The 20,001-nt window shown below is 37.2% G+C and overlaps 1 protein-coding gene across 1 annotated transcript in view; it reads right to left on the reverse strand.

Annotated features, from left to right (window-relative positions):
* Positions 1-20,001, reverse strand: part of LOC102228440 (laminin subunit gamma-3) — a 129,810-nt gene that overhangs the window by 53,900 nt on the left and 55,909 nt on the right. The window contains exons 7-10 of the mRNA XM_014468646.2: positions 19,272-19,370; positions 18,368-18,504; positions 16,814-16,933; positions 3,013-3,211 (exon numbers count right to left, since the gene is read on the reverse strand). Of these exons, the coding sequence (XP_014324132.1) occupies positions 3,013-3,211; positions 16,814-16,933; positions 18,368-18,504; positions 19,272-19,370 (555 nt within the window). The remainder of the gene's footprint in view (positions 1-3,012; positions 3,212-16,813; positions 16,934-18,367; positions 18,505-19,271; positions 19,371-20,001) is intronic.

Genomic DNA, 20,001 nt, shown 5'->3' on the forward strand with positions numbered 1-20,001 from the left:
ACTCTTCCTTTCTAATCTATTTTCAGCTTCAGCTTCCTACCAGGCATCCAATGGCTTTGGATTAAATATGTAGTATTTCAATCAGCCTCCATCTAAGTAGGGAACTCCAGATTCATCTGAAGAAGAGTAGCAGCAGATCATAACACAGACACATCCACATTTCACTCCTTAAATAATGTTGCTGTTTTTCTTCTTCAACTTCATGCCAGCTCATTATTTTCTGTTGTGTGTTTGACGCCACTGTCTGACTGGGAGCATTACTGCAGTCTGAGCACACGGCCCAGTTCGGTCAAAAAAAAATCTTAGCAGAACACGGACATCATCAGAGAGTCCTAGAGAAGTTTAGTGGCACAGATGATGACTTTTATGTCACACAGGCTTCCCAGTGAACGGGCAGTACAGCGGACTCAGAGGCAGGAATTAGGGCTTTTAGCATCCTGGAGACTCAGCCTGAATTTAATAACCTGGAACCAGACATCTGTTCCAAAGAGTTTTGAAAACTTTTGTTTTTTTAAAAAGAACTTCCAAAATAAAATATTGTATTAACCATTATTGCTGGTTGTAAACATGGAGACACTCTTTATTACAACTAGAAAACTGAAAATGACATGGATTGTGATATAAGGCATAAATATGCATACACTTAGGAAGGCTGCTAGTTTTATAACTTCTTCAGTTTAACATTTTGCAAAATATTCCATGTAATTAGGGCAGGGAATATTAGTCAGAGAAGAGATCGCAGATGTTGTTTCCAATCACAAATGTAGTACTGCAACACAAAGACATCAGAAAAGAAAATTCTCTCTTTTTCTGCTTCATGACAAATGTGCTTGATTTTGATTGTTGCCGTCTTAATCACAACATCCACCCTGTGATTATTGCAGCATTCACACATTTCCTGTTCCTGCACATTCGACAGGTCGGAATTCATTAAGATCCCAAATATTTGCCTCAGACTGACTGAACACAACATGTTTATAAATTCTCTCTGAATTTATATATAGACATGCACTTTTTTTATTTTTTTATTTTGCAAAATGTGATCTGATGGCTGCGGAACCAAGTATCTGTCTAAACGTAGGAGGATACTTTATGCATTATGCAGTAAGAGAGTGAGTGAAACCACTCTTTTATGTGAAGCTGCAGCTGTTAAAAGCAAAGTGTTGCTGTGGGTCAGAGACGTTTTAACTTGGACACAAAAATACAGATAAAATGTTTAATTCAAAATCCAAACTACTGAATTAAAAACCAAAAGATAAATAAACCAAGTCAAATCCTACAGAGATGCCAGAAAGAGTAGCAACAACTAGCCAATCACACCCTTCTTAATGAATCCCCTCTTAAGACACATTTATAATATGTTTGCCAACAAGGAGGAAGGTCGCCCGTGTAAGGTAAAACGAAAACATGGACCAAGTTAATGAACAGCAGACAACAAGGAGTCACATTTCTGGTAAACATGAGTAAAGGCAACATTTTTCACCTGGAATAGTTTTATGTATGTAATACAATATACAACCCCCCCCAAAAACATTGTTTTGTTATGTACATATCTTTATTATCGTTGATTTTTCTTTCCCTATTTACTGAGGAGTATTGAAATGCAATCTGACACTTTATCTGTAAGAAACCACCAATCCTTTAGAGATGGAATACAAACTTCTGAGATTATAAAGTTTAAGTAAAATATATATGCATTTGAAACAAGATACTTGTATATCCCACATATATCACATGACATTTTTGTCTTAATGTCTGACATTAAATCAGACACTTTCCCTTTAAACAAGGAAGCAGTACGCTTGAGATGTTAATTAAAAATACATCTAGAGATGTGTCTCCAATCTCCAATAATGCTATTTATCAAAAACTTATAAAGCCATGACATGATTATCTAGTCTTCCAGAAATTTCTTAAAGGTGTAGTAATCTACTGATCAGTGCAAGTAAACTTCTGAATTTGAAAAGAATATATAAACTATCATCTATCTCCCATTACTTTGGTGTCTTAGCAAACCTACATAATTTTCATTATCCTAACTCATCTGAAACAGAAAAGGCTTAACCTGATCTGAAGTCAGGTACTGAAGCATTTATAAATATGTGCTACGTGATACACAGACCAATGAAAAAAAAACATGTGCTCTGTTTTTAATTGTCTTCTTACATTTTTGTCACTTTTAAATTGTTGAAGTCAAACAAATTAAAATATCAGCCATAGATAACCTGACTGAATATAAAAACACAAAAATAGGCTATTTCTAGCCATTAGTTTTACGTACTAATTTTGAATAGGCAAAAAAACCCAAAAAACATTTTGACTCATTCAAAGGTGGACTTGTTGGTTTGCTTTAGAACATTGTCTCACTGCATGACCCAAGCGCCGGGCAATTACATTTTCACAAAGGGTCAGTTTGGTTTGGCTTTTTGTACAACCGCCTATAATTTCTGCTTGTGACCTCATATACTCTGAAGACTCTTTAATTTACACCTTTCAGTTGAAAATGTATCCGTATGTTACAACTGTTTTATCATTAATCATATCTCCTTTCCAATTATTAGTCTGGTGTGACTGTAGCTCTCATTCTGTATTGTCCTTGGACTTTCAATGCCTCCGCTAAAGGCATAACATGTATAAATGGATATGTGCTGCAGCTCTGTACCTGGCAGGTCTACATGACAGCCAGCAGATGAAGGAGCCGGCTCATTACCACGTTTTCACCCTGGCATTCAGCTGGGATTGTGACAGCAATGTCAATGTGGGTGAATACTAATCCTAACATGTTTGTCCTAAAAGGCCTGTGTTCTGTGGGCGCTAAATATAATGTTGCAGAAAACAACTCAGACAAAGGGGGAGCTAAACAGACGTGGAGAACAAACAAACATCCTAACATCCGGGCTATGGATTTTGTGCTTCCCTGAGAAAAAAAATAAAAAATCGAATACAGCGGTAGCTTAAAAACAACGAGTGCACAAAGCTGCAAACTGACAGCCTTACCCCGCCTGCTCCTACCTGACACTGAAGGAGCGCCGTGGGGTGAGGCTGGGGTCGACATCTGGAAGTGGCTGGTAGGCAAGGTCTGCTGACAGGGCAGTTCCAGATCCTTGGAGCAGCAGTGTGACGCGGTCAGGGAGCAGCTCAGAGGTTTCAGAGGCGAAGGTGATGGAGAGGAGCTGGCCGTAGCTGTTGACTTTGTGACCCAGGAATTTCTCTGGTTGGAAGGAAAGCACAGGATGGATGTTAGGAAGTAGAGTCAAGTGAGTTTCATAATTAAAGTCTGAGCCAGTCTGCTCAAGCGTAAACACAGATTTGTGTACAAGTTTGTTGTGGTGAGAGCCGACACAGTATATAATCCACAAAGTCCACCTGCAAGTCATTTTATCACAGTATTAATCTGGCTGTTCTGTAAACAAAGCATCATGGAGACAAAGGGGCACACCAGACACACAACTGTGGAAAAGTTTAAAGAAGGGTTATGTTATAAAACAATATGAGTTTTTGAGCATTTCATGGAGAACTATTCATAATCTAAAAATTACCAACACGTTGCCATCCACTTACACTCACGGATCAGGAAATAAAAGCAATAATTTGGAGATGCAGTCATGAGGCTCATGGTAACAGAGCTGCAGTCATCTATCTACAGGACGACTATCAGTCTCATCCCAAATTTGGTATTCATGGAAAAAAAATTAAAAAACATTTTAAAAAAGGAGGCCATTATTGAAAATCCTTTCAAATCATTTACTTCCAAGACAGTATTTCCCTTTTTGTGTGTTAATGCATCACAAGCTTCCATTATTACATTTCCAGGGGATTTTGGTGATACCAAAATCTGGTTTTATAGCTGGTTTCATTTTATGCAAAACAACCAATATTATTACAGCTTGGCAGATACTAAGTAAACAGCTGCTATAATTGTTGCCATTTAGTGGTCTGGCCAGATGAGACTCACTCAGAACAAACCATCTAACAACCTGTGAATCAAGGTGGTGGCAGCATCAAGGTATGGGCATGACGGAGAAGCTGATCAGAGTTGATGGACAATAACGGATGTTGAATACAGAGGAATTCTGACAGGAAGCCCATAAGAGGCCTTTTTGTGAGACAGTAATCCTAAACATATAACCAGAGTCACAACAGAATGTTTTGTATCTCTAATTATACTGAAACGTGGGGTAAGTGTTTATGAGAAGCCAAATTCATTTACATGGCACACTTTTTGGGAAATATTTAGAAAACTTTCTGTTCAGCTTTACAATTATAAACAATTTTAATGTTGTTATTTTTGTTGTAATGTGGTTTTAAATTAATTTGGAAGGCTCAGCCTTTTACCAGATGTTTTGGATTTTTTGCTCATAAAATGAAAAACAGGGTGCTGTTTATTAAGCTCACACGACAAATCTGTGTAATTATATATTAGCACATTTTTGCTTGGTCACAATAAATTAAAGACACCCTCAGACATTTCTACCACAAGTCACCAGTTTCCCACACTTAAAGCAGTCTAAACACAGAGCAGCAGAGTTTTTCTGTCTGAGTCTGAGGAATGCAGTCTAAATCCCCTTCCATTAAAGGAATATGAGACATGTAAACAGTTTACTGAAAGTCTTGCATCAGTCACAGCACAACTGATCTGGTTTTCAAAGAACATAAAGTAAAAAATGCAAGATTACTTCCTGGATTCTTTGTTTTTTCTTTTACTATTTTGCAAATTCAAAATAAAATGCAAAAGCTTCCAAGACATGTGTTGTTGTCACATTGAGTTGTAAGTCAGCCGTCAGACTTGTCAACACCCCTGCTGGCAAGTATGACAGCATGTGAATGCTGTTCGTTGGGAGCTTATAGTTATTCTGTTCTTGTTTGAAGGATTTCATTCTTTTTCTTTTTCATCCAAAAGGCTTTTAGTGTTGACAGATTCTAAGGAATTTGACATATTCATCTTCACCTTTATTCCAGTCTTCTATCACTCACATGTCGCGCACGTCTAAAGCATGAATAATCCACCTCCGTGCTTAACAGCTGGTGACATGTACTTTAAAGTAAGCGTTTATGTAAACATAGCAGTGCTCATCAGCACTGTACATATTAATCGTATTCTGCAATCCTCCAGGGTCCCCAAAAATGATATCACTTTCCATAATTGGTACATCAAAATGTTTCACATCCTAATGTAATGAAAATAACAGCTTTTTAAAATTATTTTCTGAATCCAAACTTGGCAACATTTTTTTATACGTTTTCATTTTTCTTTAAAGTGAAAAGAAATGTGTTAAACATTTCCTTTACATCAAAGTGATTCTTTTGTCATCATATAAGTGACATCAATGTAAAATGAATATATTTCTAATTAGTTTTAAGATCAAATAGACTTTGAACATCTACCTTCAATAAGCTTAGAATTGTGACAAAAACAAAAGTCTTAAAAAGTATGAATCCTACTAATAAGTTACTGTCACCATTAGCAATTTTCAGTAATATAAATACATTTATGCTTAAAAAAAGTATAAACCCCAAAAGTTCGTTGAATAAAGACTGATGACCAACGATATTATGACTTCATAGCTTTTTAAAGGCATGATGTCGCGGATCTTTTTTCAAGAAGTGAGCGTACGTAAAATACAGTGCAATCCTTGAACAAAATTCACTTGAACAAGATTCACCTCCTGCAATGCTTGAGCATACAGCCAGAAACACTGTAGACTGGTTTAGATCAAAGCATTCGGATGCGTTAATGCTCCAACATACTTCATCAGAATTGCCAAAATCTGCTCTGTGAAAGCACAACAAAAATTTCTCAACACCAGGCCCGGGTCAAAAATATTTCAATAGAGCTCTGTGCGAGGTGTTGTTGGAAGTTCGGTGGGGTGTTTTTTGCAGAAATGCACTTGAAAAGCAATGCTGATATTTTGCTCCTACTAGTCCGCTTCCACTATCTGGCTTTTGTATCTGCAGGAAACGTGGATACTTTAAGGAATGTTTATCTGATGTGGCGAGGAATTATGTACATTTATTCAGTTAATCACTAAAGAGCTACTATAATATTTACACTGCTAAATAGCGAAAAACTCCTGTACGGAAATTGCAACATCATCATACACGGAGTAGGCAGTCTGCAGAAAAGTGTGGGGCTCTCTCCATGATCATTTTGTAAAGGCAAAACAGAGGATGCAGGGAGGGAGAACTTCAGCGGCCAGGGGTGTGACGTACACTGGGTTGTCTCCCAGGTGGTCTGTGCAGTATATGAAAGGTGTGTTCAAATACAAACAAATCAAAACCACAAATTGTGTGTTGAGTGTAGTCAAATGGGGAATCCGTGGAAACGCCTTTGTAAGGATTTGGTTGCTTATTAAAATGCCTTGGAAACAATTAGAGCAAATTAACTGCAAAAAAAATAAATAAGTAGCCCACTGAGGATTACTAGTAACCAAAATTACTAACCCCAATGTACTATTAGGATAATTAAACATACTATAAAACCAAGTGTCTTCAAGCCTAGGATTACAGGTCCTGTGTCCTCAAATTTTAAGATGTAACAAACATATTTCTGACCTCATATTTTTGTACATGTTGCCATCAAAATCTATAGTTTATTAAGTTTATGTTAATATGTAATATATCTGATAAAATATGCTTTTTAATCGTATTTCTTGCTTGTATCAAGAACACAATTTTTAATATAAACATATTTTTCTTTTGCAAAAGACAACTTCATATTCAAGTCATTTCACCGCATCCTTTATTTGCTCTTTGAAAATTGATAAAAATGTTCATACAATAACACAATGCTACCATTCTCTACCAGATGTGGTTAAGCGAGAGGGAAAAATGACAGGTTGCACGCTTGGTTGCCATCTTGTTTTTGTGCGTAATCGTGTGTGAAGTACATCCTGAACTCCTCGGGGGCTTAAGAGGGCTTTGGAATTGAGTGGGTGATTTTGCTTGTGAGGGGTCTGTGGCATCATTCAGAGCAATTCAGCTGTCTGATCAGCCAATATCTGTTCAACCAGGAGTCGGGCTTTTATTTTTCGTGCGGTGCCCTTGCGTGGCCCCCCTCTCATTGGCAGCCACACTGATGAATGTTTTTATCTCAACTGCTATTTAAATTGACTTTCTGATACCCTGGAATGAGGCATGTTGCTGCATTGGTAAAATATTACAGACTGCAGAAACAACACGTACCATCTTATTTTAGTGGAATGCATTATTATGTCAGATTTGTCCTTTCCTCTCTCAGTCTCATATCGTGAATTTCATTTTAAATGAAACATTATGTCCTTCACACATTGCATTTGAGGTGCTTTACAATAAATCAAAATACTATGTCAGCACAGTGAATGTTATTGCAGCAACAAGAGCGCTGCAATAACCTTGTGGCATAATTGTACATGTTTCAATTGAAACTACGTGCAATCATCTTCTGATTTCATTTTTGTATTCCGCCTTATTTTGATCTGACAGCTTCCTTACACATAGCCTTGTGGGAGATGCAAAAGTCTCTCCAGATCTATCAGATTGTCAGGACGGCTCCCTTCCATAACTTCATTCAGCTGAACCCAAAGATTTTTCTGTCCAATGTAGTTGTGAACTCTGGCTAGGTCATACCAAAACTGCTTCTTTTATCGATACAGATCAGGCTCAATAACAGGCTAAAAACGAAAAAAAAGTCACTCTTCATCTTCAATCTTCTAGCGTGAAACTAAACTAAGTGTCTGGGGTAAAAACTAATTTCTATTTAGAATTGTTCATAATTTCATCCAACTTGTAAAAAGAAAAAAAAAAAGTGTCCTTCCATTTGTGGAAAGGTAACACATACAGCATGATGCTGTCGCCACACTTTTATTACTCTGGGTGTGATGTTCTTCTGCTAATATGCTGTATTGTTCTTGTGCCAAACATGCCTTTTGAATTTGAGATCAAGGGCGCAAGTTTTGTTCCAGAGAAACACATTCTTAAACAATCTAGCGAGATTGTAGGCAGGCCTGATGCTTTCTTCGGATAAGAAAATAAATGTATCCTATAAGTTCAGCTGTAAGTCCACAACACAGGGGATTGCTGTCACATGGGCAACACAACCAGTATTTATCCAGAATTGCCCGCGACATCTTCCGACGTTTGGCAGCCTCAATGACCAGTTTCAGTTTGATCTTTTTTATCAATCTTGCAAACATGTCACGTTTTAGTAATGTCCCTCTGGTTCCAGGTTTCCTTCAAATACCGATGAGTTTCTTTACTGTGCTGCAGTATAAAAATAGACTAGACACTGTACTTTTTTTTTAAAATTCTTCTCCTGACTGAACTTTCTGCAAAGTGATTCTATCCATCCATCTATCCTTTTTCTTTCTAATATCTTCCTTCACACGTAGGAGGAAAAAATAAAGCTGAGCTTTCCTTTATGCAAGTAGCAGTGACAGGTTTACTGTGAGGATACATTAATGAGTAGAGCAGAGGACACGATTATTTATATTCATCATCCAACTTTAGGAGCGGGATTTGGAGGAAATGAGAACCAGGCAGTGATTCAATGACGAAGGCTTTTGTTCCATGGGTAATCGATAGTACTTTCTGTTCAATCCCGTAAGCCATCGCTCATGTCAGACAGACTTCAGATGCAAAGGAAATAGATAATTATTGCTAATCAGACACAAAGGGAGTGGCATGATAAACACCTGCAGTCCAGCCATCGGCATGGAGGACACAGACAGCATTCTTGCTTCGAACAAACACGACTCTGAGGAGTTTGAGATCAATACCAGTTGAAAAGGCTAAACAAATTAAAACAGGAAATCTGTAGTGAAAAAGAAAAAAGGCTTTCTTATTACATGCATTTTCAATTGGTGAGACGTTCCTCAGATGAGCCGAGTCACAAATTCACATCTGAACTAGTTAAGCGAGTAGGAATTACAAAACAAGCAACAGATCGAAACATTTCCAAGTTGTTGTCTTTTTTAGGCCCATTTTTGCAAGTTTAAAACATACAAAAAATAAAAATATAAAGACATTTTGTTGATAAATTACATTTTAGCTGTGGCAGTGTCTAAGACGAGTAGAGAAAAAAAACGTGTTCGTTTTTAAAAATGGTGGAAGGTAAAGGATTTTATACAATTGTTTATGCAGAGAATTTATGTGAAAATGACATCTGTGGATCTGGGAACCTTTGCAGTATATCTTCCCTCCTTTTATTTCTGCCTTTGTCGTGAATGATTACCATGGATAAAAGGCCATCAGCACCTCTAAATCGTAGGATGAAATGTGCTCTACATAAAACTCTGACCTGATTTAGCCCCCAGAACATCCAGAGGAGTTTGAAAACTTTTCATTCCTGACACCTTATAGCATATTTAGGTTTGTTTGTGTTAAAATAATCACATTACAAATAAAACTTCCAGTCCTTTTACTGCAGGTAAGTTATTTGTTCTAACCGCTAATTTTTACCATTGCTTTAATTAAGTACAAATGTTTTTTTCTTTTTTTACAGGTTTTGAATCTTTTAATTTATTACTTATACGTGCAATATTTGATGCTTACTTACTAAAATTAGTCCAAAGTAATGCGCCATTTTCAAGTGTAGGACAAAGGATTTCCAGTTCCCGAATAAGAAAGCCCCTGAAAAGTGTGGTTTGCATTTTCATCCAGCTTCTTTTATTCTCAGACCACTAAATAAAATCCACTGCAAACAATTGTGTTGAGTTCGTAGAACTATTAAGTACTGTGGCTTGAATCTCTGTATACTGTATTCTCATTTTTAAAATTTAGATAGAACCGTTGCTGTACAAATATAGTAATCACTTACAATTAGCAACATCCAAAAATGCATAAAAATGCATAAAGAACTTTATTGTTTTGTGTTGCAAAAAATGTGAAATTGGAGATACTGTCAACAACATTCCATGCCATCCCAAACCAAGAATGACTGGTTATGATGACACACAGGAGTCTGAAAACACACCACTTCAATTTTAATGCACAGTGCAAAAACAGTTTCATTATTCCCTGTGATCTATAGAGGCAGTGCAGTCAGTGCATAGATCTAATTCTCGCATTTCACTTGCTTTGGAACTCTAATACAGAGTGGTGAAATTGCTACAAGGCTTTTAACAACCTCCTCCAGATGCTAATTAAGTCTCATCAGGTGCATAAGTAGCACCACATGGTTTTTAAACAATTAAATGTCAGGTGAGGGATGACTGCTTTTGCTTTATGCACATTGGCAGGATTTATTTGGTTCCATATTGCTTTTTACAGTTTAGGACATTAAAGTAGGAATTAATTAAAACAGTCACACCTCTGCAGTTTTTTGTAATATTTTTAACATCTATGGAAATCCCTTCCTTGTATTTTTATAAATGTCCAATAAGGCACTATTTAATTCAAAATATATGACCTTTTTTGGTTTTAACATCAACATTAATGTTAAAGTGAAGTTGCAGGTACACAAATCCTCTAAGTCTACATGTTACTTTTTTCAAAATAAAAAATCAAGCTTGTGGTATTATTTTCTTTTCTTGCACTCAATTCACATCAAACTGAGGCCAAAACAGACATTCGGCAAATTGTGATTCTAGGTAGCATTACACCCCCAAGTTTCATGTATTTATATGAATATATTCGACTCTTCTGTTAACTCGCATTTCTGAAACTCTATAAAACCGCCTTGTTTTAAAATATGCTCTCTCCAGTGAGTCACTCAGACAAGCACCACTCAAGCGACACTCAAAAGCGTAGCCTTTGCCAGCAGAAGATTACTGTTGTTTTAGAGAACACCCCCAGTAGAGTCACTGATTGAGGAACAGACAAGAGGTAATTACCCATATTTGGGGAGTGATGCACTGTAACACTGAGTAATGGGAGACTTCCATGTTCACAGAAAATAAAAGTCAATGGTTATTACATCTAACGTGATTAATTGGGAATATATATGGCATATACCTTGCATAACTGTGGGTAATGAGCCCAGTAATATAATCGTGTGATTAAGCTAGAATTTGCACCTAATGCTCCAATATGATTTCAAACATTTGTGTTCAGATGTAGCTTGTAGGTTGTTACAGTGCATGGGTGCCATTCATTTAAAATTAGGTGGGTTTTTTTGTTTTTTGTATGCGTTAGCAAAGATAGGACTACCAAAGCACAAGTGCAATAGAACAGCACCACTCGCAGTGATAAATCATTACACAGAAAATAAAACATAAACAACCAGTGGATTATTTGTTTAAAATTGTGATATGGTGCCTTTGCATGGCCATGAATTTATATAGATTTTAAATAGCATTATAAATTGAAGGAAAATGGCGCTACACAGCAGGTGCAGAGGCTATAGTCCTCAACATAGTTGTCCCCAGTTCTATTTCCGGCCATTTACTGCATGTCTTCCCCTTCAGTCTGTCCTTCTTCCTGTCCAGTTACTAATGAATAAAGTCCAGTGGAGCCACAAAAACTGAAGAAAATTAAAGAAGTTTCATTCCAACTCCAGCTTAGTGTGCGTTAGATCCACAGGAAGCTAAAAGCATATCTGTGACCCTGGCAACTCCTTGTCATATTCCTTTCATGACAATTTGATTACCAGATCAGTTTAGATAACTAATAAATCATTATTTTCTGTTTTTGCTTGTTTGTCACATTAATATGTTTCAGAGGATCAATAAAATTTTAACATCAGACAATCATACGTAGTTCAAATGATGATTTCACTTATTAAAGCAATGAAGATATTCAAATCAAGCTGATCCAATATGGATAAGGTAATTGTCCCCAAATCCTAATAAGTCCTTGCACCACCACTGGCAGCAACAACTGCCATTATGCAGTGCCAACAACTGGCAACGAGCCTGTACAATTATTGTGGAATTTTTTGTCTATTCTTGTTTGCAGAACAGTTTTAAATTAGATTTGAATGCGGGGCTTTAGAGCATGAACAAACTGTTTAAGGTCGCGTGTCAGAGAGTCTCAGTTGTTTTTAATTTAGAGTTTGACTAAGCAACCTAAAAGCCTTTTTTTTTTTTTGTTATTCAGAAGTGGAGTTGCTGGTGTGTTTCAGATCATTTCCTGCTACGCTTGACTTGATGTCCAGACATATTGCTTTAGGGTTTTCTGGTGCAGAATTTGTGGTTTATTCTAGCACCATGTTGTCAAACAGGATCTAAATTTACAGATACACCAGACAGACTGTAAATGTTAGATGAAGCAAGAATATGCTACTTGCTTACTTTCTCACTTAGGACAAAGGTTGGACCTCAGAACATTACTTGTACAAACTCTGAGCGGGCAAATACTATTTTCACAACAATTAACATACAACTCATACAAGGTACCAACCCTAAACATTTTGGGATTTGCCTCACCACATTCAAGCAGCCTGCAGATGCTTTCGTTTTACTCATATGTACACAAACTGCTGATACAAAATACCAGCTGTGTCACTGAGTGATTTCTTAGAAATGATCCGTGGGTTACCCAGAAAAGTTTCCCGCCTTTTGTCGTCTGATTTTCAACTAGTTTTCTTTCGCCTCTCGAAACGATTAGAAGCCTGCTGACTTTGCCACTGCCGACAGTCTGCCAAGAGGACACCAAGCCGTACTCACAAGTGATAGATGTCTGCATAACTTTTGGTGAATAGTGGATGAGCTCCCAATCAATCAGAGGATTTAGGCTTCTCTTCACCTCAATTAAATCAGCTCAGTCTGATTAAGTCATTGCTGCCTTGCATAAACACGAGTGCCACTGAGGCTCCATCAGTGGCTGCCATGGCAACAGTGTGAGGGCGAAGGCTGCATGGACAAACTGTTAACTTTTAAATATTGCACTAGATAACCTGCGTGTGTACTTTACATAACAGAAAGCCCATCAATCAGGCCATCAATATTTATATACATTTGTCAGGGGGGTTTAAACAGCAGTTTCAGGTTTTGCCACTCTGCCTCAGAACTGCTTAAAAATAAAAAAAAACGGCGTGGAGTGATAAAACAGGAACAGTCACGCCAGCAGTTTGGCAGTATTTTAGATATTTAAAACTAAAAATCTAATTAATAATTATAGATTAACCACTGACAAACGTACCACGATAAATTCTTACATCGCAATACGTTTTCCAGCCATATTGTCCAGCCAATATATATGTCCAGATATGTTTTTGTTGAAGAGATGACAATAAAGAATATAAAGCTTACAAGGTTGATGTAAAATAAGAACCCCAGCACACAACCTCCACTCCCAAATCAATTAAATAAGATTTAAGTGATTTAGAGAATTTGGCAGGTGTTTGGAAATTAAATCAGAATTAGTGAAGATCGGGATCAGAAGCACAAAGCTTTGACGAAAAACATCAGAAAACAGCCAATTAATTATTTCTTATGGGGGTGACTGCTTTCATATCAGCAAATATTTAAATGAAGTCAAATTTACTTGCGAGTAAGGTACTTCAAATGAAAACAGGCAGAATATTTATCCATCTCTCACCCATTTATTATCTTTTCTCTCAATTTTCTCACTTCCTTATAATTTTTGATTTTGCATGTTTCCAGAAGGCAATGCCACAAGAAAAACTTTTACGCGTGCCAGGCTGCAAGTACCTTTTGCAGCAGCTGTGCTTGAATACGAGTGTCAGGAAGCCAAGGGATGTTTATAAAGGGTCTTCTTTCTCTCATGAGTTTAGCATAAGGATAACCATATTCTGCTCCGCTGCTTTCTGCTACAGGCGAAGTTCATTAAAATTCTGTCCTTTTCTTCACATTTGTCCTGTTTTCTTTGAGCCCTGCTCCCGCTTCAGGCTTAGCAGGTCGGGCTGTTCTACCGATAGGAAAAAAGATCAACATTACAGCCTTTTCAACAGATGGCTTCGAGGTCCTGAGATGCTCGATGTCCCCGTCGGTACGAAGCGCCGCCTCGCCAAGACAGCCGCAGTCGCTGTCCAGCATTTTCAAGTGGCAACAGAAAATATTGAATGCAGGACAAAAGCAACTGTTTTGGGACGGACTTTTTTTGTTTGTCACTAACACTTTCTGGCAGCCACGCTTACAGTTGCTAAAGGGACTGGAAATCCATTTGCACCAAGTGTTAGGCAGACATTTAGGATAAGACGGGGAAAAAAATGTGGCAAGACTTAAGAGTACAAGTTTCTCTAAGTGCAGACACAAAATTACGCTCACGACCTGCATTCATTTATGATGTGGCGGATTTAAACTGAAGCAAAAAAAATAAATAAAAAGAAAAGATCGAGAGGAGGCAATTCAATATGTTTACAAAATTGAAACATCTTCATGTCGGGGGGGGGAAAGAAGGAGCAATTTTGACATCACAACTGGTGTAAGCAACATGTTGGCTTAACTGTCAAGAGGAATGAAAAAATAAATAAAAGGTGAGTGCAATTCCGCCTTCCAATTTCTTTTGCACTGTCTGAAGCACTCCCAATTCTGGCCGACCCTCTTTGTCAATAACTGTTGAGAAAAACATCTTCAAAGTACTGTCCGCTGTTTGGCAAGGGCTGGAACAGTTCCTCATTTTCCCTGGAAAGCCAGTAAAATTACCAATTATTAAATATGAGCAAGCCCAAGAGAAAGTAAAGTAAGAAAAAATAATAATAATAAAAAAAAACACGCATTCAATCACAGAATGGCATTTTGTGTGATGCTAGATGCTGTGTTGTCACTCAGAATTATCTCCAGCGCTTGTGAAGACGGACAGTGGAGGGATTTCAGTGCAAAAATGCAAATTAAAAATAAAAAACAGCCCGAGCAGAGAGAGGGAAAACTAGAGCCGTCTCCAAAGCAGCTGCCACTTTGGTGTAATCTTTAAAGTGACTTCGCACATGCACAACTATGAACAAGGCAAGAGAAAATGAGATCATTATTAGCAACGCCACTGTAACAGATGTGTGTATACATTATGTAGAGAAAAACCATAAACAAGCGCTGCACAAAGTAGATAACCGTACTGTCGTGGAGCTATTCATAGGCAGTTGGGATACTAATCTGTGCAACATGGTCTTCAGAGACACCAAAGACTAGGAAAATAACAGCAGCCGTAAAGAAAAATAAATAAATCATCATTAACTATACATTTCCGTGTTTATTAATGTTTACTATCTATCAAGGCATACAATTATTCAATTTAGAGTTATATGCACAGACTGACAAATTCAAACTGGCATGTCAGTAACTCAGCAGTGCATTTTTAATGACGTTTGACAAATTATGCCAGACCACCATGCTTTGTCGCAGCCTCTTTCAGCACAGCTCTTCTCATCCGTCTAAAAAAAAAAAAAAAGACACCCCAAGATGAAGTTGTTCTCTGTGATCATGCATTCTGGGCATTAAAAACCCCAAGACTTCAGGGTTAATGGGATTGCTCCTGTTTTGCTTCTGGCTGAGGTCTGAGTGATGGCCGGAGGGAATCTAAGAAGATGGCCAAAACCGGCTTAGCGGAGACAAGAGGAAGTCAAGCCAATTTTCACTTTGTTGGTTCTCCAGCTTTGCCAAGGCATCCAATTCCATCAGGCGTTTGCTGCTGGGGCAGCTGATGAAAAGGGGCTCAAAGTCTAGTAGCTTGGACAGATTATTCTCTTATCTTCTAATGGCTCTGAGAGGAGATTTTTTTGGAAGTAATGATATCAGAATAACCATCATATGAACTGCAGCCAAAATGCAGGAGTACAGAAAGGAACAACAAGGATGAGCAAAAGACATTACAAACTATTACATCTACCAGCTGGAGGGTTTTTTAAACATATATATTGTATCTTTCAACAACATTAACTAAAATAATTTAAAACATATTTAGTGCATCATAAATAATAATAAAATTTCTTAAAATTCATTGGATGTAGAACAAAGCATTAAAATATGTCTTCAGTGGAGATTTAAAATGTTCCAGTGCTTGTACACATCTAATATTTAGCGGCAGACTATTCCAGAGTCTGAAGTCTGGCCTAAAAAAAGTCTCCGTCTCCTCAAGGTTTGAATGAAAATCTTAGGATGAATAAATGAGATAAGTAACTTTTTAGTGAAGTCTCCAACAGAGGAATAAACATTTGTGCAGATCACACTTTTTTTTTAATAGTCTGCAGTTTTTGGAGGTGATTGAGCTGATGAGGTGTATAGATACATCCAGCAACCTTAGTTAAAAGTAACATATTATTATAAGTAGTTGTTGGCCTTCTACGCTCTTATTTACTTTTCTACAAAGCCATTGTGAAATGACAGCAGTCTATAATAGTTGGGATAAAGGGAGCTATTACTGATAGTGCCTTCACAGAACATAGCTTTCAATTCAATAACCATCTCTTTAAAAGCATAGCCTGTGGTTTTAAATCATATTATCAAGACAGAAATTATTTAGTTTTTACAAGATGACTGCTTTTCACTATTGGAAATTTTTCTAAGTAGCTTAATATGTCTTTCATTTAAGGAGAAGAAAAAACTAAGTGGCCTGATTGCAGCAACTAGTGGAGGACTGGCAGCTCTATATCCTCCACACATACTAGAAGAAACTCCAATCTCTCCAGTACTGTTTTGCACTTTATGAAAATAAGTCAAAGTAAGTTGACAAAGTGTTCAAATTACAAAAATCCACATAAAATAATTTTTAAGGACTCTACATTTCTTGCAACTTCAGGAATCGATGTCACAGGAAAAACTGCAAAAATCCAGATTCACCAAACTCCTGCCACCACACCGCAGCAAAAATCAATTTTAGTTCCACATTTCAACACAAACATTATTTTTCATTATACTGAATTATATTCCTCCACTGAGCTTAAAAATATCAATCCAATTTTATTGAATTTTTGACATGTTCGGTGTTTTGCTTTCCGACTCACCGGGGGCTCTGTAGAAACCGGTGTCTTCCTCATTAAGAGGCAGCAGGTAGACTTCACCTTCCTTCCACAGCAGGGGGTACTTCAGGCCTCCAGAGAACTCTCCCCACCAACCATCCTGATCTGTGACCAAAGGGAGTTTTGAAATTCAAAATATTATCCTGTTTCAGCGATATCATTAACAATTACAGCTGGAAAGGTAATGTTGCTGTACAGATAACTTGAAATTAAAGTTTTGAATATTAAATTGGTTCATCTTTGTTATATGCGCCACTACACACCTAAGCATCAAGGCAGTCCACATATCCATTAGTGTCTGTTTGTTTGGAGGGTTTCTATTATTGTAGAGGAGGCTTTTCTGAGTTTTATCAAAACTTTTAGCATGCTTTTGTGTTAAACTCTTGCAGTTTTTACTGTTTATACATAAAAAATGGATGTTAGCTGTGTCTTCATTTGTTTGACTAAATTTCCTTTACAAACAAAAAATTTCAGCTTTCATTAGGTATGGTTCAATTACTGAGTGCACTGCAGATGTGTGTGCTCCAGTTGCATGATACGCTGCTGGTAAAAATAAATAAATAAATAAAAGGTTTTTATTTTATGCTTTGGGTTGAGCTTTTAAGAATTTCCAGAACAAAGAAAACCATGTTTTCACCACATTTTCACAGGAAACCACACTTTCCCTCCTGTGAACGAGATAGTATTAGGATATCATAGCACTTTTTGCTAACGTTTAAAACTGTTTAATTACCTAGAGACAAGATTATTTTAACTGAGCAAATGGTCTCTCAGTTAATAGTTTGAACCATTTACATAATTTGATTCCAGAGATTTGACACCTGAATGCATAATAAAATTGGAAAAAATGCTCTATATATATATATATATATATATATATATATATATATATATATATATATATATATATATATATATATATATATATATATATATATATATATATACACACACACACACACATACTGTATATATATTACAAGGTGAATAATAATAATACAAGGTGAATTCATTTTTATTTCAATGCTTAATATTCTGCATCTATAATTTTAGGCTTAGCAGTTTAGGTGAGTTACTTGACTTCTCTTCTAATAACTAAAATAATGAATAGCATTCATCAAACATGGCTTGCAGAACATCTTAGGACAGTACCTACAAATAAATTAATACATTTGACATCTTGGATGATTGTGGTTCATAAATGTTCAACATGCTTCAATGTAAGTTGAGGGACATATTATGCAAAAAAAAAAATCATCTTTTTAAATCCTGCATATTTCCTATTTTGTAACTTACAGACATGGTTTCAGATCATTTTGTATTTGTTGATAAACTTTCAGATGTGGCAATTCATTTTGCCATCTGAAATGTGCTGATATGGTTCCTACGCATATTGCAAGATCTGATCATAAAAGGTGAGTAAATAGCCAGCTGACTTAAACAAAGCAAAGAGTATAGCACAACTGAAATGTATGCATCAAGCTGAATGTATGCAGAAATAATTTATCTATGTATGCAGGTTGATTAGCTTTGACATACCTTCATTGAAGTCTGAGGTGATGTCAATGGCTCTGTAGTGATTGGCTGAGTAGCAGGCGAATGAGTGACCAAAGCAGAAACATGGCTGGCACCCTGCTGGGTGCTCTCTTTGCATGTTGAAAAATCCTGGCTTGCATCTGTAGGTTCATACACAAATGCACGCACAACCATCGTCAAAATAAAACCCAAGATAACCCACATCTGCTTTCGAGCAGTTTAATGCATCCCACATTCTCACTGTCTCTTAAGGTTTAGCCGCAGAGACGCTGGCTGATGCGCACTGCGGGGCTGAGGAGGAAAAGGAATAAGTGAGTTCAGCCGTGAGGTCCGTGAGCTCTGACCTATACACAGCTGCTGGCATATGGGTGGGACAGGAACACTGCTAAAAATCACCCCTTGCCCTAGTCACATTACACAGGAGAGGAACTTGTTCAATGAGCTGTGAAATTCAGTGGGAAGAAAAAAAAAAGTCAAACAGGGACCATGGTATGATTCAGTGGTCCAGGAGTGGGAGACGTGGAGCCGTGTGTGTTTCCAGTGAAACAATGAGTGCATCAGTTTGATCGTGTGTCCTGGAGGGAAATATAAAAGAGGAAAACACTTGAATACACTGTGGTACTTGGGAAAATAGACGACAGCAAACAAAATGGGTTGAAGTTTTACCTTCTCTTCCTTTACTCCCCCCCCCCATTTTGCTGCATCTGTTTAAAGTGCTGACCTACCTTCTGAGGATAATCGGTGCAATTCATGTTGGGGAACATTATTTCCCATTATTACAAAAGATGTTATTTTACAGTTGAAAGCAAAAAAACATGAGTTGTTCTTATTATGAGGGACTTAAATAGTTACCCTAGCAACCGAACATACGCACATAGGTGACATAAGCAATAAACTTCTCACCCACCTATTGCAGCTCTGCCCCTCCACGTTTGGCTTACAGTAGCAATGCCCATCCAGGGGGGAGCACTGATCCAAACTCCCGCTGGGCTCGCACTCACACGGCCTACAGACAAGTGATGTAAAATGGAATATTTTTAAATCTGCTTATGAATACATATTTACATAGAACAAATATTTCAAAGGATAAAGCGTCGCATCTGAAAGAAAAGGAAAAAAAAACGGCTCTATATTTTAGTGATTTATCTTCACTGTCATCATATGGAGAAGATTTACCAGCATCTCATTTCAAGAGGGAGTTAATGTTGGGGTTATTGCTGCCATTGACGTTTCTTTGTTTCTCTTTTACATAGATAGAAACCCCTGGATTAAAGCCTCTGTGTTTAGATGTGTCTGTTTAACACGGAGTCATTCACAGAGCCATTGCTGTCGTTAACGTAGGGTACTCTGCTTCTAATGAAAAGGACTCCCTGTATTTAACCTTGTCTTGTTAAGAGATAAAACTAATGATGGCTATCTTGCAGCCATTAACTATATATTATATGTTCTATTCAACAGAACATATAACATATATTATATGTTCTGGTTCAGTGTTTTATATTTGTTTTAGCCAAGTCTTTTTCCTGCACCGATTCAAGAGATCAGCGTTTAAGTTTCTAAAAGAAGAAACAGACCAGGTAAAAACTGCATCCTTGGAGTTCATGGCACAAAATCACTGCAAACCAAAATGAATGTAC

This window comes from Xiphophorus maculatus, chromosome 8, assembly GCF_002775205.1.
Source record: "Xiphophorus maculatus strain JP 163 A chromosome 8, X_maculatus-5.0-male, whole genome shotgun sequence".
NCBI classification, from domain to species: Eukaryota; Metazoa; Chordata; class Actinopteri; order Cyprinodontiformes; family Poeciliidae; genus Xiphophorus; species Xiphophorus maculatus.